This window comes from Drosophila willistoni, chromosome 3R, assembly GCF_018902025.1.
Source record: "Drosophila willistoni isolate 14030-0811.24 chromosome 3R, UCI_dwil_1.1, whole genome shotgun sequence".
NCBI classification, from domain to species: domain Eukaryota; kingdom Metazoa; phylum Arthropoda; class Insecta; order Diptera; family Drosophilidae; genus Drosophila; species Drosophila willistoni.
In genome coordinates this window covers 22,568,748-22,590,506 of record NC_061086.1, presented here as the reverse complement: position 1 = coordinate 22,590,506, position 21,759 = coordinate 22,568,748, and the positions used below count along the sequence as shown (strand labels likewise).

The 21,759-nt window shown below is 36.0% G+C and overlaps 1 protein-coding gene across 2 annotated transcripts; it reads left to right on the top strand.

The window, feature by feature from the left end:
- On the top strand, window positions 1-17,215 carry LOC6647036 (probable serine/threonine-protein kinase tsuA). Of its 2 annotated transcripts, none has more exons than XM_023178393.2 (6): window positions 1-202; window positions 13,121-13,300; window positions 13,367-13,878; window positions 13,952-14,174; window positions 14,233-14,431; window positions 14,504-17,215. In XM_023178393.2, exons 1-6 carry the CDS (start codon window positions 58-60, stop codon window positions 16,881-16,883), a joined length of 3,639 nt encoding a protein of 1,212 aa, XP_023034161.1. In that variant the 5' UTR covers window positions 1-57; the 3' UTR covers window positions 16,884-17,215. The 2 variants fall into 2 exon arrangements, with proteins under 2 accessions (XP_023034161.1, XP_023034162.1); XM_023178394.2 differs by lacking the exon at window positions 1-202 and adding an exon at window positions 5,990-6,637.
- Window positions 17,216-21,759: the final 4,544 nt, after the last annotated feature.

The window sequence follows — 21,759 nt, the reverse complement described above, 5'->3', positions numbered from 1 at the left end:
CAGCAGCAGGCATTTCTTGTTGTCAGCACAGCAGCTGCTGCAGCAGAGGAGTTTAACATGACTTCGCTGCGACGCGGCAGAGATGTTAGTAATGGTAACAACAACAACCATCATGCTAGCAGCGGCTCTGGGGATAGCGGCGTAGGCGGCAGCGGCGTTTCCTGCAGCAATACGGACAACAGCTGCAGTCAGAGTCAATCAGGTGAGTGTGTATGTGTGTTTAAGTGAATGTGTTGAATATCAAGTTTATCCTACACTCTTTCTCTCTGTCTCTCTCTATCTCTTATTGTGTGTGCTCTCTTGTTGATTTTTAGTTTCTTAATTTTAAAGCTGTACAAAAGTCAATTTGTTTGGAAAGTTCTCGGCAGCTGCCGCAAACACAAAAGCACACACACATACATACGTATTCTTCAACCCCCTTTTGTCAACTTAACCCTTTAAGCTGTTAACCTCATTTCCTAACAAATTTATTTAGCATATGTGTTTGAATTTCGATCACCTGACTGATTTAACTAGAAACTTCTTTTCGGATTTCCGTTATGATTTTAAGCCCAAAGTGCATTGTACTTGCCACTATGCTACATACATATGTATGTATTTATGTAAATGCAAATGCAAATGTGTGTGTGTGTTTGTGATTGTATGTTCAAATGTATTTTTAGTGGCAAAGCAAACAGCTGAGCAACATTCTGCCTACTGCAGCAGCAGCACCTAGAATGCAAAAGGTCTTTGACATTATGAAATACATTAGATATTCACAGCTACTGTGAAAACTTAGTTGGACGGACAGCAACTGTTGATACAAAATTTGCGACTCAATTATCTAAGGGTATCTTATTCTAATTCGCCATTATTGTTTGTCCACGTCAGCAATATTATCAGATGTTAGGCATAATTTCCTCTTTTCCTATCACCCACTTTTTTGTGGCGTGTTGTTACCGTTATATGTATGTATGTATGTATATGTAATTATCGATCCCATCGATGAACACGTGTTGTTGTGTTGTTGCATTTCATCAACTTTCTAACAATACTATTGCATCACAAGTCAATTGATATATACATAATATACATGTATATACATATATAATAAAATGTCATCTCTGTGGTATGGGAAATTGTAAGTGATATTGTTTATTATAATAAAAAAAAAAACAAAGGAAATACTTTAACTCATACATATGAACATGTATGTACATATGTGTAATTTTTGTTAGACTAAGCATTTGCAATGAAAATAGACAAAGGCATACACATACATACATATATACTCAGTTATTTATTTATTTACAAACGTCTCCAATAACTGTAAATACAATTGACAAATGTGCACAAATAATTGTTCTAATAACAAGTTTATAAAAACTGCTGACACATCTGTTAGGTGAAAATGATAATATTTTCGCCTTAAATTATGTATAGATAAGCCGCAAGTATTCAATTTTCTACTCTTATTGTCACGATCATGTTCACAGAATTTACAAGTCAAAAATTCCTTACGCAAAGCTCGATTAAAAACACCATCAATATCCGTTTAATAGGAAGAAATAAGGTTTACTCTCTCTCCCTCTTTCTCTCTCTCTCTTCCTTTTTCTACCGTTAAAAACTTTTCCCTCACAAAAAAATACACAAAATAAACGTTCTTTAAATTGCCAAATTTTATCTGATGAATGACTTTTATGATATGTTTTGTTGTTGACTAAATTGAGGTCGCATATGTTACAAATACCCTCACATGTTTTGACACCATAAAAATAAAATTTGTTTAGTTAAAAAGTCCACCAAATATCAAATGATCTTCTTTAAATTAGACATGATGCTGTAATATAAGTTAAAGACTTGAAATCGTCCTTAAAAATTAGAATATTATCATCTCTTGTGGTATGAATTGCCCCACATAATAAAAAAAAATGTTTGTTAAGTCCTTTTTTTGTTCAATTTGGATATAAAAGCAAATTGATAAAAGTGTCTGTATAATTTATTAGAAATTGTTTTGGAATTCAATTATTTCTAGAATATTCTTTAATCGTACTCATTGGTTTGGTTCGATTGTTGTTGTCTATTATTTATCTTTTAATAACCCCTTTGTCAGTGGCAACAAGCAGCTGGCCCAAAGCTGATATACCCAGTAACTATATGTGATGAAAGGTATATACAAATTCTTGTAAAATAAGGATGATTATATTGGATAATTATACGATTTTGCACTTATTTAAAGTTGTTGGTTGCCTTTGCCTTGTGAGTAAAGTAAACTTTTACTTTAATTAGTGATAGGGTATTATGCAATCGACCCTTTAAGTTAATTAACAAAAATTTCTTATCTACATACAATGGTGGACGAGTTTTCGTTTGAGTAGTGGGTTGTTGCTGCTGTTGTTGTTGTTGGGGCTCTTGCTCTCTAGATATAGATACAATTTTTGTTGAAAATGTTAATGGGCAAACAGCTGCTGCTGCTGGTGTGCTGCCCAGACCCAGAAAAAACTTTCCCCAGAAAATGTCGAAGACGTCGCAGGCAAAACGTAGACAGGCGTGAAATGATATATTGGTGGGATGAATGTACTAAGTAAATTTATATGTATATCTATGTATATGTCTGCTGAACTGTTTGTTGTTGTTGTTGCTGTGCGCGACCAAGCTTATTTCCGGAATTGACAAATTGATGAAATCCATTTGCATGTGCAAGCGAGATAGCTAGCTACTATCTGTAGTTCCAAAGTTGTTGAATGTGTCAGAGCTATAAAAAAAAAACAAAAACAAAAATAATTAAATTCACAAAAATGATTCACTCATAGTCGTGCAGCAACTACAACAAAAACAGCAGCAGCAACAGATCGATACAAGTTGTTTAAACAAAAGCCAATGGCAAAGCTAGAAACTGCAACACACAACAGCAGTGGGGGCAACCTTGATGACGTTTATTGCACTTTGGTTGAGGCGCTTTGCTTGCAACTAAAAAACAAAAAAAGAAAGAAAATAGAACGCCAAAGTTGACAGCGACTGCAACGTCAGCAGAGACTGCAACAGAGAGACGACAGCGACTGCAACTGCAACCGAGCGCAGTGCATGATGATGATAATAGCAATATTTAACAGCAAAAACAACAAGAAACAAAAAAAAAAAAAACGATAAAAAGCACGTTTACTGAGGTGAATGTTTAAATTGAACTTCAGCGGGTGTGTGTTGGGGGGAGGGAGGCAGGCAGTGAGAGGGGGTGATCAATATATTTCGCCAGCAATTTGCAGCTGTCGCTTGACTGCACGCGCCAGTCGGGCCAAAAAAAGAAAATGGGGGCGTCATGATGCTAATAATTTATTTTGAAATTTTTCGCAAAAAAAAAAAGAGTTTAAAAAGAGAAAGAAAGAGAGCGATAGATGCATGTACAGATTGCGTATGAGTCTGTGTGTGTGTGTGTGTGGTGTTCCTGTTATTTTGATGTGACAAGAGCCCACGGGCTACATTGTGGGTGGTTCACTTGGCTAATTGCCACTCCGCGTTGGTCAACTGAATGAGCCCAGAGGCTGAGAGATAGCAAAAGAGAGAGAGAGAGAGTGAGCAAGATGTCAGTGCTGTTGGCTACGTCAGCAATTGAGCCCTCCCCCTCACCTCCACTCCTCTAAATGATGAGTGTTTGTCATGTAGACATGCAGGCTAACCTCAAAGCACAGTGGTTCCTAATATGCTTAAATTTAAAATTACAAGAAAAACGAAAACAAAATGAATAAAATTTATGTTTTGGCCCAGTAGTCCTTGGGTTATTTTATATTTTTCCTGAAGGTTTTCATAAACAAAACTAATCCTAATCTGGAGGACATTTGATGACTGTGTTTGTGTGCGTACGTGCCCAGCGTCATGTACGTTTGTAGTTACATCTCTGCAGCGCATGCTTTCCATCTCTTTTTCACCCGCATAAATATGTATGTTTATGTAAATGTTTAACAGAGGGCCAGGCCAATAAAGTTGTTTGTTTTCTACTTTTATTGCATATGGCAACTCTGTTAGTGCATATGTATGCGTGTGTGTGTGTCCATACAGTTAAACAATTTGTTAATCTTAATTGTTGTTGCTGTTTTTTTGTTGTGCCCTTTTTTTCATAGTTGTTTGTTTTCGCAGACAATTCGCGCATATCAGGCGATTTTACAAACACATACATATGCACACACATACATTTATAATGCACACGTATGTACATGTGAGAGTATGTGTTTGCTAACCTCGATTTTTTCTCTTGTCAGCTGTCCCCCCCGCCTCCAACAAAAGCACTTCAGCCATACGGCCTACGTGATAATTTGCATGTGTGTGTGTGTACGTGTTTGTTTCTCCCTCACACGTTCATATCGACTCTGAGAGAGAGAGCGAGAGAGTATCTTACGAATGTCGTTGTGTTGGAGTATGAACTAAAGGGGGGCCACTCTCGCTCTATTGCTCGCTCTCTCTCTCTCTCTCTACATATGCTGCTGACTCTCTTATGCTGTGTTGCGTGCGTGGTCATACCGGTCTTTTTATTTTTCAATGCGCAGCCATGACTGTGTTTTTTTCCCTTTTGCCTGCTCCACCCCCCCGCTTTTTACTTGACAAAGGGGGGCGGCCACCACTTGTCGCTTTTGTTGTTATTTTTGTTTTGGGCTACACATCAGCAGCAGAGTAGCGACAAAGCGGCTGTTTGTCGCCCAGCTGGTTTGCTTGCAGGCTTGAGGCTTTCTCTGTTTCTTTCTCTCTTTTTGTTGTGCTGGGGGATCCTACTCTCTCTCTCCCTCAGTATTTGGCTCTCTTTTCAGGCTAAGCTAAAAAACAAAAACAAACAACAAGAAAACAACGTGTTCGTTCTGTGATTATGTCAGTCCGAGTCTCTGTTATCGCCTATTCCCCTACACTCCTCCACCATCTCTCCTTTTCACACTCATCAACATTTTGCCAGTTGTTGTTTTTGGCAAACCCATTCCTATGTAATTGTATGCATGTGTAAGTGTGCTGTCTGTCTTTCTATCGGTGTGTGTGTAGAATCATTTTTAATAGAACGCAATTTAAATTCGTTAAACTTTAATAGCAGTTGCCAAATTTCACTTGTTTGTGCAGACTTTTGCTGATATTAATTGAATCAAATTGATTGTAAAGAAGGAAAAACTTTCCTATAACCCATATAAAGGTTCTAGTTATAAATAATATGTAATTGATATAATGAAAATACATACATATATATGGATGATATTTTTTGTTTGAAGTGATAAGCAAGATGCATTATCTTGATTATGGCTGGACACGATATTAGTATGCTGTATACAGACGTATACTTAATTTTAGGACAAATGAATTTACTTTTGCCCCTGCTTAATTTATTTCAATTGCAGGGTATAATTTGTTCTGATATCAGATTTGCTATTTGCGAAACCGGCTTTTTTGAGTATCCAATAAATTTTTCTGTCGTTTCCGCTTTTGTTTTTAATAATTGTAATAAAATTAAATTCTCATCAATATTTGCATTTGCATTTATTGTGTACTGAAACAGTCACGTAAGCCCTCAACAGGGCAATTACGCACAAACATTTTATGTTACGTTTTGCTTTACGTGTCCATAATTTGCCGCCCGCGCTCCATCTTCTGCTCCTCTGCTCCAACTTTGCTCTTACTTTGCACATAGCGAAGAGCGTGAGCCGGGGCCCAACATAAATTCATTATTACAACGTCATGGCGGGGTGACCCCCCCAACCATACCAAAAATACCACCCTAACATATCGTAAGAGATACATAGCGACAGAGAGAGAGAGCAAGTTTCCGCTCTTATTCTCTAATGCGGCTCTTCTCTCACACTCGCATAGCTCTCAATTTTTGTTGACTATGTATGTAGTTTGTCTTTTGGGGCTGCTGCTGCTGCTGCTGGGGCCACGGCATGCCTGAGGTTTGTTTCTTTCCTCGTTTGCGCCGAGCGACGACGGTCCGCTATTAAATTTTTTGTCCGTGTTTTATTTTCTTAATTTCTTATTTTGTAAAGTTTATTCCAAAAAATCAAAAATTAACTATCGAAAAATTTCCAATCTCGGTACCGTTTTAATATACATATTTACCCCGCCGATCGCCTGCCCATATTATATGCAATTATTACCAAAACTACAACAACAACTACTAGTCGTCGGCTCTCCACCACCCTCCATTTAATGCAAATTTGCCTTTTCCGCGTGTTTTTCTTTTAATCGAAGTGGAGGAGGAGGAGGAGGAAAAGTCATGAAAGCATGTGGTCCGGTCGATTCTGCCCATTCTGCGTATTAACTTAAACATTTAGTGAAAATTGGTTTAATAATAGCCAAGAACAAGAACACAACTAGAGAAGTACAGCAACAACAACAACAACAATAACAGCGGCAGCCATCAGCAGCGGGAGCATACAACATACGTATAGAAGATATACTCTTGGGGAAGCAGTTTTATCTACGCATTGCAGAAACAGAAAAAAAAAACCAAAAAAACAACGTGTCGGCGGAACGGAACCGAGCCGAGCCGCGAACCGGGCGTGTGTGTTTGTTATTTGTGTGTTTGTTGTTATTGCTTAGACAAATTGCGTTTTGGCTAAAAAAGCGAATACACCACACAACACACTCACTCACTCACACGCACACATAGGCAAATACAGAGCAAACATGTTGGGTAAATAAATTTCTACTAATACTTTAACAAATCACTCTCAATCTCTTGCTTGTGTGTATGTCTATGTGAGAATAGATTCAAAATGCCGGTTTTTTATTTTTTTGCTATTTGTTATTGTTATTACACATACGTACGTATGTATGTATGTATATTTCCTATTCTCTCAGGTGGTGGTTGCGGGGGGAGGGGATATGCATACATATGCATTAGAAGTAGAAAACGATAAAATGTCTAAACGAACGGTAGATTTTTGCAATTCCAATTAGTAGAACTCAAACACACACAAAAAGAAACCTCCAGCAAACACAGTTTTTATTGTCTTCAATGTGCAAGGACTTTGATGTACTCTTTAATAGGAAATTGCGTTGTAGCTAAAACAACATACGAAGGATATAAAAGGTACAAACAAGGAGAGGGGAGAGAGCAAAGCAATCTCTGTTTGCTCTCTCTCTCTCCATCTCTTTGACGTTGCAGCTGTCACTTAAAGAACCCTTGCACCTGACCCATCTCACAGGCAGAAGCTTTGTGACCTTGAGAGGCTTTGCCGGGAGGCCTAGTAAGCAGCAGCAACACACTCATACATACACACACATGCATTTATGTATAATATAATTATGCATTTTGTGTGTTTGCCATCATTTTGCGGCATTAATGTCTTTCTTTCTCCCCTTTTATCGCTAGTTTTATTCAAGTTTTGCTTTTACAATTTTATTCGGCGGCGCAATAATTTTTGCTTCTGCTTCTTTACAACAAAACAACTCTGAGAGACCTCTCATACATACATACATACATGCATATGTATGCTTTTGTTTGAGCTGTTTGTGTGTGTGTGTGCTGCTTGTGAAGTAATATCGCCAAAATGTAAGAGCGAGCAAAATTTACTCTTAAAAGACTGGCGCTCATCGCTCTTTTACGTCAAAGCAGCAGCAGCTCCCCATCTGTATCCCTCTCTCTCTCTCTTTGTAACCTCAAACAAGAAGAAAAAAAAACCGCATGTTTTTCTTTTCTTTCATTCACACATTTCCTTCTTTCGTTTTTCGTATTACTGCTTTTTACACGCTTTCAATTTTAATTAAATTTAATACAAATTTGCTAAAAAGACTTTGTTTTTGTCGCTTTTACTGTGTTTACCATCTTATCTGGGACGTTTGACGGGTTCTTTTCTTCTTCTCTTCTTTCTATTCAACTTTAATATTGATAATACTTTTTTTTGTTTTTGTTTTACGGCCTTCTACCTACCATCTGTGTGTGTATTATGATAACAATGTTTCTTTGACTTTGTTTTGTTAAAGTTAAAAAAAATACTATACTATTTCAATGTTTCAATTCGCCAACTATTTGAGTTCATTCGTTTTGGCCAAAAGTTTTATAGTCTATTGATATTTTATCACAATATCAAAATTTACTAAGAAATATCAATTTTTTGTATTAACTAACTTTATGAACTAAACCTATTTTTATAACATTTGTATTGATATATGTACGTACTATAATTGTCTGGATATTTGGATTAGTTATAGAAATGACGCTGTAGTCGATGTTTAAGTTGGTTTCCTCAAGGTTATTCTTTTGTTGTTCAAGTTTGTTGTTTATAGATTTGATAATGTTTCTAATTTGATTGTTGTTTTGTTATCGCCTTTCGGTTGGTTCCTTTTTTTTTTTAATACTTGATAAGAACTTTCTGCTTCTTTCATTTTCTTAGTTTCGCTTTCGTTAAAAAAAAAAGAAAGATTAAAAAAAATCTATATATATCATTTAGACTCAACAAGTTTGTCAAGAGTTTGGGGTTTGCAACATGTCTACGAGTTATAGATCAGCAATATATAATTTATGTAATATGTATTTATATACATATAATTTGACTAGCTTATTTATTTGCAATGTAAATTTTATAAAAAAAGTAACAAAGTTGGTTCCTCTAAACTTTAAACATTTGATTTCATGTTTAATTGTTAATAGTAGATAAAATTGTGCAAAAACTGACCTTACCTAACCTTACTTAAGTAGTTGCGGGGGGTTTCCTTGCAATTTTTGAATTCAACCAATCTGATGAACTACTATCTACTACTATGTACATATGCATGTTGATTGAGTTGTATGAAAGCTTTAAGACTTTAAATAAATAAAGTGTTATTTCTATATTTAGATTTTCGAACTCCATATACACTTTATATATAGCCATTCTTTCTTTCACTTCATTTAAGAAGTGATGAGACCTATTTTTTTCCATAGTTTGTTTAGTTTTTGGCCTTGTGGTAGGGCCAGAAAGTTGTTTATCCAATTGTGACATAGAATTAGAGCAAAACAAATATGTTTATTGTGGAGAGAAAAAATGGAATTTATAGCAGTAAATATTAATGCAGTGACTGACGGAACACTATTTAACACATTCACTTTTCCCCTGTCTCGGTGTCTATACTTCCTGTTCTTTAATTTTGTTGATATTTTTATTATTATACCTATCAACTACATAAATGTATGTATATGTATAGTGTAAATATTTGCAAAAATTAAACGGCTGACTGACTTTGTTGTGTTGACCATTTAAGGTAGTTGCTGTTGTTTTTGTTTGTGCCTTGTCAGTGTCAGTTAAACCAAAAGTATATACATCTACATATACCTATATATAATTAAATTCAAGTTTTTGTTTACTTGAGAAAACAAAAATGCTTTAGAACTTAAATAAGTTCTCTACGGCGCAATAGCAGCAATTCGCAATGGGGCAACAAATTAAATCGATCGATCGTCAGCCGGCCGGCAAAACTTGGAAATTACTAGATACACACAGAGACACACACACACGCGTGTGGGGCCTGTTGTTTGTGAGTGGATAAAATAGTTCGCCATAGTTTTGCTATACCCTATGCATAGGTTAATTGGGTTATATTGTGGCACCAGAAAGTTCAAGTATTTCCAGTAAAAATTTCTCGATAATTGCAATTCCATTTCGTTTTCCATATTAGAAGGTAATTTCCATTCGCGTCACTGTCATCTTGAGAGAGTAAAAACTTATTATTTTCCAGCTTTGCTAAGGTTTCTGTTTGTTTGGAATGAACAGATCACACCGCATTGGGTAATGGGGTGTAACCAGAGATTAAAGCCAAAATGTGGCAACTTTAGCAGGCGGCCTCCTACCTACCGCCCCGCTCTCTAACCAAGTAAAAAAAACACTTTTGCCCCATTCACTTAATCGCTGGTTCTCTCTCATCATCTATTCTTGTCAACACAATGTTATAGACCAAAGAGGTTAAAGGTGAAAATAAGCTGATGAAATGAGCACTAAACTTGTTTGTTTGCATTGTCGTCATTATCATAATCAAGGGAAGGAGGGATTGGGATTTCAAAGGGAGTGCTGATCAGGTGATGATGCAAATAAAGACAATTTGTAATATTAAAAGATTTCTTTTTTATATTTATGTCTTTTTGTCACACCCATTTCCCTTAAGCAATTAATCATAATTAGATCGTTTTGGTGAAATAAACAAAATGATTTTGCACAAAATTTGTTTAATACTAAAATGCGCAAAAGCTGACACGAGAGGCGCCAAAATAAGAACAACAACAACAAAGAGGACAAACATTCAAAAATAAAATTCTGTTTATTTTTTCTGTTTCATTCTTTGTTTCTCTCAAAAAAAAAAAAAAACAAAAAACAGTCGATTTACGTAATTGATAAGAATGAAAAACTGATGGCTGACTGGTCGACGACGCGCCACCTTCTCATTTAAATAGGCCAAATTTAAATTTAGATAACAAAGCAACAACAAGCAACAAAAGAAGGTGCAAAGAGGAAGGAGGAGGAGAGGTCGGAAGGTGGTGATGCGTATTGCCGGCATTTATTGCATTGGCAGACAAGAATCTTGGGCGCGCGATGATGCCAAAATTTTCATCCATCAAAGATGTGGGCGGGCAGGCGGCACAACCACCGAATGACGTCTGTTCGCATGGGTTTAAACCACACACAGTATGAGTGCTTTGAGTATGTGTGTGTGTGTGTGGGGAAATGTTCATCCGGAACTAAGAAAATCCCCTTCTCATATATAAAAATTGAAATAATGAAAACTTGTCTAAATGTTTACAAAAATTTTGTGTTTATAGTTAAAAGAAGAATTTCTTCATTCGAAAGTTTATAGAGAACACACACACATATATATATATGTATATGTATGTATATACTGCGTATCAGCAGATTTATGTGTGTATATTTTCACAATTCCAAATCCAAAAAGGGAAAGGGAAATAAGACTTTTTCAATGGAAACTTTTGTCATTTGATTGAAGGACTCTTTTGGCTTAAACCTTATGTTTTTCCGACTGTTTCTCTCTTCTTCTGACAACATCTTTTAATTATAAATAACAAACTGAAGAAAGAGTTTAACAAAGTTGGAGTTTCTTACTCTTATAGTTCCTATGTTCTTTTGCATTGTGTTTGTGTAGAGTTTATTTTATTATTATTCGATTAGTTGACTTTAGCAAAAGGGCAATTACCTCGCTGAAAGTCCAGTCAACCATCGAGCGAGCCGCCAACCAACATATGCAACGATGCATGGCATCAACATTAGATTCTATAAACTCCACCGATACTCCTCCATCACCACACAACCACTCACCCTCTTGGCCGCTCAACTATCTAATCAAGAAACCACTCAACTATATAGTTGCGGCGGCGATCGTGCGTTCGCTTCTTGTGGGCTTCTATTGACTGATTACGCGCCTTGTAGAATATTTGCACAAAAAAGGGGGCCAGCTAGACCGACCAGTCCAGCCGATCGCCTCTTAAAAGTCCAATATGATTTGCTATAAATAGATTGAATGACCAACCAATCGACCGACAGAGCGACTGACATGTCGTTAGGCCTTCTTAGTGGATGTGTTTTATGACAACAATTAAAGATACACACGCCGATCGGACGGCCAGAAGGAGGGGGAGGAAGGTCTTACACACATTCCACTCAATTCGGCCTACCACATCGTATTCTTTTTTCTCCTCCACCTCCATCTCCTCCCCCTCCTCCACTCATTCCTTTGTATATGCATAAGTTTTGCATATAATTTATTTTTACATATTTTATACTTATTTACTGTTTTTTTTTTGCCTTTCTTGTTTACGACACGCGATTTGCTTTCTACGCAGTTGGTGCAAAAAAAAGTCTCTTAATAATAATAAAAAAAAATTATTATTAACGATAAATATGTGTAAACATTTGCTCTGTTTGCTTTTGCTACATTTGTTGTTGCTGTCGCAGCTGATAATAGTTTGTTGAATTAACATTTATCATAGGCATATGAAAAAATGTCTGTTGCCAAAAGTTGCCAAAAAAAAAAAAGGAAAAGAGTTTAACAACAAACAAAAGACTTGTGAGATTAGACAACCAGCTGGGTTTTTTTTTTATTAGTCAGGCTATTCTTCCTTTAGAAATTGTCATTGCAACTAAATCTTTTTATTAACTTCTTTAGTTTCTTGTTAAAAACTGATTTTTAGCATTTTTTGCCTCAAAAAGTCCTTTTAAATGTCGTGTCTTTAGAAGAAGGAACAGAAGAAGACGCAAAGTATTTCAAGTCTTAACCCCAAATGAATTATGAAATATTTTCATACACTTTGTTATTCCAGTCTAAATCGCAATACGTTAATATATTAGTTTCCAATTCTGATGAAGTCCTTCAGGGCAGTATTTCCTATTCTTCCTAATAAGTAAAAAAAAAAAAAATAAATGAAATTGTTTCTAAATTTTACTTTAAATTTACCCTTCTATCTGAGAATATTGATAATGTTTTAGTCTCATTTTTATGATTTTGTATAATGCATTGTGTAATAAATATAATTGGTTTGGTTTGTAAACATTTACTTAACCTTTTGTTTACATTTCAATATGTATTATTAATGACGATGCCACCGAAACGTTATTATTTTCTCATTTTAATCCCCTTCTTTTCAGTAATGTTTGAAATTGTCTCTACCATTTCATTATTAATCAGCATATTTCAATTTTTATTTGAAATTTCATCATAGATGGTAAAAATTAAGTTAAGATCCTCTCAGAGAGTAAAACACAAAGATAAAGAGCATGTGGAAATGACTCAATTACTGGTCTCTGGTCACAAATTTCGAGCAGATGGGAGAGAAAAGAAAAGGGAGGGAGGGGATTCATTTTTAACTATTTCCGTGGTTGATTTCTAGTTTAGTTGGCTTTCAAACGTTGTCCAAGACGGTGGCATTTTTTCTGCATTTTTTGGGCCAACTTTTCTGAATAAATTTCATCACTTCCTATTGCAATTTCATCAGATATTTTCTATATGCAATGTGTTTTCTGTAGGTTTTGTGCTGTGTGAGAAGAGAGAGAGAGAGAAAGAGAGAAAGATTGAGAATGAAACTGAGAACTTTTTCTTTTTGTGATTATTGTTTTTTTTTTAGTTTAGTTTAATTCCCAAATTACGAAATCAAAATTAATGAAAATTCAATTTTATGTTTCAATTGCATTTGCAGACGGTCAGAATGAGCTGACGCGCTATAGCAGCGAGGATGTGTCGGGTAATGAGTCAAGTGAAGCGCCCAACATGACCGAAGTGGAACGCCAGGCGGAGCTTAATCGGCACAAGGAAGAGATGCAGAAGAAGCGACGCAAGAAACGTATAAGCTCCTCGTTGCATTCCTCAACGTTTCAGGGTAAGTTATCTCTTAATCCCAATCGTTTGTTCGTTTTTTGGTTAATCAAAGATCTCTTTTAATTAGAACTGTATAAGCTCACTGGCGAAATACTTGGCGAGGGAGCATACGCTTCGGTTCAAACTTGCGTTAACATTTACACCGATCTGGAATATGCTGTGAAGGTTATCGATAAGATACCGGGACATGCGCGTGCGCGTGTCTTTCGGGAAGTGGAGACATTCCATCACTGTCAGGGACATCCGGGCATCTTGCAATTAATCGAATTCTTCGAGGATGATGAGAAATTCTATTTGGTGTTTGAGAAAATCAATGGAGGACCACTATTGACCCGCATCCAGGAGCATATTTGTTTCTCCGAGCATGAGGCGGCGCAGATTATTAAGGAAATTGCCTCCGGATTGGATTTCCTGCATAAGAAGGGCATTGCTCATCGTGATCTCAAGCCGGAGAATATATTATGTGTGAAAACGGACTCTCTGTGTCCGATTAAAATTTGTGATTTTGATTTGGGTTCGGGTATTAAGTTCACCACGGATATCTCGTCGCCAGCAGCCACGCCCCAATTATTAACACCAGTGAGTAGTCGTAGTTGGAAAAATTAAAATAAAATCTAAAATCGTAATTAATTTATCTATCTTATTTTTATAGGTGGGCAGTGCCGAGTTTATGGCTCCCGAAGTAGTCGATTTATTTGTAGGTGAAGCCAACTATTATGATAAGCGTTGCGATTTATGGTCTCTGGGTGTTATTGCCTATATTCTGCTTTGTGGTTATCCACCATTTTCGGGCAACTGTGGCGAAGATTGCGGCTGGAATCGCGGTGAGAATTGTCGCACCTGCCAGGAGTTGCTCTTTGAGTCCATTCAAGAGGGTAAGTCCAAGTCAAAATGCTGACAACTATGACTCTATAATTTGTATTTGTTGTTTAGGACGTTTTTCATTTCCGGAAGCGGAATGGCATGATGTTAGCGATGAGGCCAAAGATTTGATATGCCGTCTGCTGGTCAAGCAGGCATCGACTCGTCTCAGTGCCGAGGCTGTTTTGAAGCATAAATGGATAATTATGTGCGAAAAAGATCAGGCAGCCGGACGCCAAAAGGTCCTACGTACCCCTGGCAACATACGCCGGTAAGTCATAAAATATTACTGGACTTCTGAACTCTATGATTTGTATTAATTATTATTTTTTGTTTCTTTTAGCAATCATCAATCGGCCAGGGAAATTTCACAGTTTGCCGAATCCGCCATGGCGGTGGATCGTGTAATTTTACAGCACTTTTCTTTGCATTATGATTACATGAAGGAGCGTCCGAATATCTATCAGCCATCGCAGGCCTACATGGACGCGTATAGTGATGAGAACTATAATCCCAAGCCGCCGGCTCAGTACACGCGTAATCGATCCAACCAGCTGAGACATCCAGCAGGAGCATCTGCTCATTACTCCTCCTCGGCGACATATGGAGGACGTTTGTCAGCCGCACAGCAAAATCATCGGCACAGCAATCCGGTTAGTCGTCATTCCTCTAAGAATGCCTCACGAAATGGCTCATCGGCCATATATCCGATCAGTGGTGGATTCAAGACTCTTAATATCCATGAGGAGGATGATGATGATGAGGCTTTGGAGGCATTTGGCCGTTTGGATGATGATGATGATGAGTGGGCACAGACAACGCGACGATTTGAACAGGAACGAGAGCAGCAGCTGCAAAGAAGGCACAGCATTAGCGAAGAGGATGAGGAGGAGGATGAGCATGAGCAGCAGCTTGAGGTGGATGAGGCATATGAAGAGGAGGGGGAGAGAAAGGACTATCAGCACCAAAAGCATTATTGGCGTGAGCTAGATAAGGATGAAGGCGATGATTATTTATATGAGCAACAACAGCAGCGTGTTGATGACATTGCCGAAGAAGATGAGGAGGATGAGAGGGAGGAGGAGGAGAAGAAGAATGAGAAGTCTCATTTTGATCATTATGAAGATTATGATGATGTGTATGAGAAAGAAGATCTTATTATTGATAATATGAATAAATCGAAGCAAAACGAATTTGCTAAAATAATAACAACAACAACAATTGTGCGCAAAGATGCGCATGAGGAGGATGAAGAGAAGCAAGAGCAAGATAATGTTGATGGAGCCATTGAGCAGAGACCATCATCAAGTGATATTAGTGCTACTACAATCACCAACAACAACAACAACACCAAGCCAACACCAGTTACAACTACAACACACACCAACAACATCAGCAGCAACAGTAGCAGCAGCAGCAACAACGTAAAGAACAGCAGCAGCGATTATAATAACGATAACGATAACGATGATGACAAGGATAACGATAATGATGATGATGATGATGATAATGATACAGATGTTAAACTATTGGATAGTATTAGTGATTTAAATGAAAAGCTACCTGAAATTTATGAGACTGCAAATATTGTTGTCAACTCAGCGGCGGCAGTGCAACCAGCAGCAGCAACAACAACAGCAGCAGCGACAGCAGCAGCATCAGCACCAGCAACATGCCCACCAACCGATAACGATAACAAACAAAATGATAATATGAAAGCGCCAACGATGACTACTGCAGCTGAGAAGACAACAATGCGAACGACTTTTGGCAAACAACAGCAGCAACAGCAACAGCAACAAAAGCAGCAGCAGGATAACTGCAGCAACAACAAGACCCAGCGCAATGTTTACTTCCCCTTAAATGCATATCAAAACGACGATGATGCCGACATTGATGAGGAGGAAGAGTATGAGGAAGACGATGACTATGATGATGATGAAGAAGAGGAGGAGGAGGAAGAGGGCGGTGGTAAAGCTATACCCGTATTCAAGCAACCATTGCCAGCCATTTGTAATGCTTACACACGCAAACAGCGTCAACGGCAACAACAACGCTATATTGTGCCACAAAATGGAATGATGGGACAGCGACAGACCGAAAATTGGCGGTATCGTAGCCACCATTCGGAGCAACAGCAACCAACCGACGGATATCGCAAGTATCGTCCACCATTCAATACTGGAGGAGGCGGTGGCCATCATGGCAATCAGCAGCGCAACTATTTGGGAAGCTTCTCCCACAGTGGCGGTGCAGCTGGCTATAAGGTAACACTACCACCACCAGCAGCACTAAAAGTTGCCCCAGCACCAGTGCTGATGCCGCCACCAGCACCGCCAAGGCGTCACAATAGTGCCGGAAGCAGCAGCAGTGGCAGTGGCGGATCACCGCCCTCTGATGAGCAGTCCACCGCCACAGAGATACGTAATTGGCGGCAGGATTGTGTCGTTCCACCCATGCGCAATCAACAACAACATCAGCAGCAGCAGCAGCAACTTTACTCCAAACGTTCGTATCAGCAACAACAGCCAAGAATTGGCAGTGGACGATTCATGCACTCGACGGTTGCCCAACAGATGTTGATTGAGGAGCCGCGCATCGGTTTATCGCCACCAAGCGAGAGTTTGCTACTGCAGCGTCGAATGCGTCAACAGCAGCGTCATCCAGGTGGTGTCGGCAACGATCTGAACGAATATTGTGAGCCGGCAACAGCAAGTGGCTAAGCAGGCGACAACGACGACGATAATATAAACATTGCGCCCTTCTCATTTCCCGTCTCCTCCCATACAACATTGTGCAACAGTTTATTTGTTTTTTTTTGTTTACTAAATCCGTTTAACCAGATTACTTTAAATTCCGTGGCAAAAGAAAGAAAATGACGGACAAACAAAAAAAAAAAGAAATCTGTTTTTCCTTTTGTAATTTCAATTGAATTTACCTAAAACGTAAACGTCTTTTCTGCAACATCCAAAAATCCAATCGAAACCAAACAGTCGTTCGATAAAACAACAACAACAACTACAAAAAAATAATAAACTTTTTTTATAAAAAAGAATCAAACACAATTTGTAATTAAAAAATATTGCGCTATCATTTTTATTATGAAAAATAAAACAAACAAAAAAAAAAAATCAAGGAATACATACAAAACAACAAAAAAGAAACAAGTTTTTAAGCAAACAAAACAATTTGCATAGATTATTATTATACATGATATATTATTATTACAACAATTTCATCTGCTTTTTGGTTGAATTATTATTATATATATATATATATATATAATATGTATATATATATATATGTAAATGTAAAATCATCAAATGAAACATAAGAACAACAAAGACAAAACAAAAAATGATAAGAAAATCAATTGTAAAGTACCTATTTGTTGGCATCCGCTGCTATATACATATATAGGTTATCATTCATTTGATGATCAAATTGTTGCATATATTATATATTTTTCTTGTTTTCCATATCAATACCAAAAAACAAAAAAATGAAAGAAAAAAAAAACAACAACTGTTAGGCAAAAAATACAAAAAAACGAAATCTGTTGAAATTTGTTTGAAAGTAAAGAAAATCTTATTTCCTTTATGGTTATTTTTTTACAACTTTGTTTCCAAAATTTCGATAAACCAAAATTGTAAAAACAATTGCAAAAATGATTTTTTTTGTTAGAGAAAATGAGAAACAAGATAGAAAGACAGCAAAAGAGAGAGAGAGAGAGAGAGAGAGAGAGAGGGAGGAGGGAAATCAGTTGGGTCTGCCAAATAGAATGATGATGGCCCAAATTTACTCTTTACACACACACTTTACACACACACTTTACATATAAAAATTTTCTCCAGTTAGCGAGGCTTTATTTCTAAGATATTTTCTTAAAAATTTCCAAAAAAGTATATTTTATAAATTTTCTTGTCTTTCTGCTCTTGTGTTTAAGCATTCTCATATTGAATTTTCTCTTTAAACAATTTCTAAAATCCATTTTTATACACAACAACAACAACCAATCAGCGAAAGAGAATTCATGAGTTAACTTTAGGTATTAAGTATTTAGTTAACAATTAAAAGGGAATTATGTACAGATTTAGTGCTTAGATAGGCTGGCATTATCAATTTATGCACCACCACCTCCTGGATCCCTTGATATTGAAGCTAAATATTATCTACCTAAAAGTTTATCCATTACATATGTCTACTATATACACACACACACACACATACATGCATACATGACATTTGCTCAACAGTTTTCCGCTGGGCGTTACATACACAGAAAGAAAGAAGAACTATCTATATATGTATAAAAACAACAAACAAATGTGTTAATTACAACAAAAACTAATACTAATAATATAAAAAAAGAAATATAATAAAAAAAAAAACAAAAAAAATGTGATATAAAAACTAAATGTAAAAAACGAAAAAGAAAAAAAAATGCACCTGAAGATAAACTATCAACTTGAGAAGCGCTGTGCCATCATTAATAACAACAACAACAACAACAACCAATCAACTAACTACGTAAACTACAGTGTATAGTAGTAGCCAGAGACCAAGACCAAAACGCAGCTAATTTCGGCAAGCCGAATTTTTTCCTATACCCTTGCAAAAATGATCAAGAAAATATCAGTCCGACAGAAACTTTTAAGAAGTTTTTCATATTGTGATGGAAAAATGAAATTCCGTATACCAATTTAAAATTCCAATTCCTTCAGACATCTTCAACAATTCCCAATTGCCTTCTGTTCTCTGCAATGGTATATATAAGACTTTTCATGGGAAAACTATTTATTTCCATTTCCCTTTTTCCATCTATTTCTTTTTTGCAATTCTCTTTTCGTTTATGCTCGCCGCCTCCTCTCAAGAAAATCAATGTCAGAATGCTTTACGCCTCAAAACTAAAAAAAAACAAAACAAAAAAAAATATACTACAAATACTTCCACAACAAATTGAAACGTAATGATCATTCATAAATATTCACAGAACATAATCATTGAAGATTATTATTTTCAATTACGGAAACAATATTATATTTTTTTCCTAAAGAAAAACTCTAATAACAAAAACCATTTGCCATTTTTTTGTTGTTTAAAATTAGTTTAAACAATTTCCAATGAAAATGTGTCCTTAAACTCTTTTTTGATTCAATATGATTAAGAGATTTTTTTATTTGTTTTGGAACTTGGCTTAAAAATTCAGTTTTTAGTGAATAAGACACGACAAACATTTCTTTTCAATTTAAGCATTCAAACAATTACCAAAAGGAAAACAACAACAATAATAATTACAGCGCCCACACATTGAAACAAAAAAAAATGTAATTATTTTGCGATGATTCCTAAAAATTAAAAATAAAATTGACAAAGAATACAATCAAATTTGCATTCAACTGGAACTGGAGAATAATCAGTTAAAAGCTCTTAGGTTTTTTTTCTTTAAATGATAAAACGAAGAGCAAAAAAAAAAAAAAATAAAAAAATAATAAAAATTAATAAACAGCAAACAACAAATGAAAAACTGTGAGAAATGTTTCGCAACGAAACAAAAAATTTATTTAACTAAGGCAAGTTCAACAAGCAGCTCTCCAACAACAACAATTAACACACAGATACACACACACACAAACACATACACATCTAAATACTATTACTACTACTATTACTTATACTACTTAAGATATAAGTCAAAACTTTAATTTTTACTATTTTCGCAAAACAAAATGTCCGTTAAGATGAAAAAAAAAAAAAAAACAATGATTCGTTGAGTTTAAAAAACATTTGCCAAGCGGCGCTGCATGAAAGTGTGTGAAAGAGGAAATTAAATAAAGGAGACTCAGAAAATAAAGAACGAATGTGCGAGAATGAATGAATTTTAAAACAAAAACAAAAAAAAAAAATGAAAATACAATAAAAAAAAAGAAACCCCCCCCAGACAAAAGCAAAATCCAAGTAAAAAGTTTGTATGAGAAATTGTTTTTAAGTTATCACAAAACGAGAAAAAAAAATTAAAGAAGAAAAAAACAAGGAAAAAGCAAACGATGTGGAGTAGAAGATATTGTTTTATACATAAAAAAGAAAAAACGAAAGAAAAAAAAAGTCAATAAAAATGCAAAATATACGAAAAATGTTAAAGAAAATTTGGTTTTCATTTCCGGGTATTCGATAAATATTGGCATGTGTCAAGGTGTAAACTCGTGGCCGAGATACTTTTGGCAACAACTCGTCAATATCTAAAGTAGAAAGCATTTTGACCAAGCTGTAAGATATGTTTGATTTTGACAACAAATGATTAATCGCCTGATAAAAAAACGTTAACAAAATTCAAACTGCAGTCATTTTGATTGAAACTTCCCGGAAGCTAAAAGAACTAAGGAGGAGGAAGAAGGAACAAAGGAATTCCCAAAATATCTCTTGAGAGGAGTGAAACCCATTTTAAGCAATTTCTGGCCAACAAAGATAGAATCATAATAATTACATTTGTTTTTCGAGGTTAAAGGAAAACCCTTGTAAAGGGTATTCTAATCATTGTCAGATGTTTGTAACGCAGAGAAGTTGTTGTTTCCGGCCCAAAACCCAAGTGGTTAAAGCGATGAGCGACTTTGAAAATTTCTGAGTAGGAATATTAACATATATAAGTCTTCTTAAAGAAGGCACCTGTGAGATACTTTTCATAGTATAGGAAAATTTGCCGAAACACACCAAAAACATTTGGAAAACAAAACTTTATAGAGCCAAATTAATGGAAGAAATTAAACGATTTTGTTCACTGAATGCAGAAAAAGCGTTCTAATTCAGGATGTAATGAAAATAATATGAAAACTGTCGAAACAGCAGGACAAAGTATTTGCAATTCATTCAATTATGTACACTTATGTTTTCCAACATTACATATTATAAAATTAAATTCCGCTTTGAATTAGATATTGTGGCATATTTTATTTTTAGAATTTTGCATGGAAATATATTCTGAAAGTTGCCCACGAGGTGGAAGAATAAGAGAGTTGAAAGATATTCTCTAGTGATTTCAATATTTTATACCATATTTTACCGTAAAAGTAAATCGTTATATTGCTATATTTCTTTTCTCCCGTCAATATTCAAAAGAGAATCAAAGCAAAAGGCTAAGCCAGAGGATCAAAGCCGTTGCCCACATGAGAATAATGAAATCCATTCTAACAAACATCAGGTCGGCTCTATTGAATGCCCCTTCCGAAGACAGATGAATGGCTGTTATGGCAGCCCTAAAATTATGTGATTTACCCAGACATTTGGTAATCAACTTCTCTGTAAAATTCCAACGATAGTTCACACAACTAATTGAGGTTGCATAATGATACAATTTTGTTATATTCTGATAGATATCACCATATTCATTCAGGTAGAACCAATCCAGATTAAGTAGATGACTTTCGCCTAGGGTTATGAAATATGTATCGGTATTATTCTCTACATTGAAAATGGCATAGGAAAAATCGGCATAATGGCCATAGCCAATTGTTGGTAGTGAATCGCAGATATCCCTTTGGCATTTACCACGACAAAAGAGTTTTAGAAATTTCTCACCAAAATTGCGGCATACTACATTTAGAC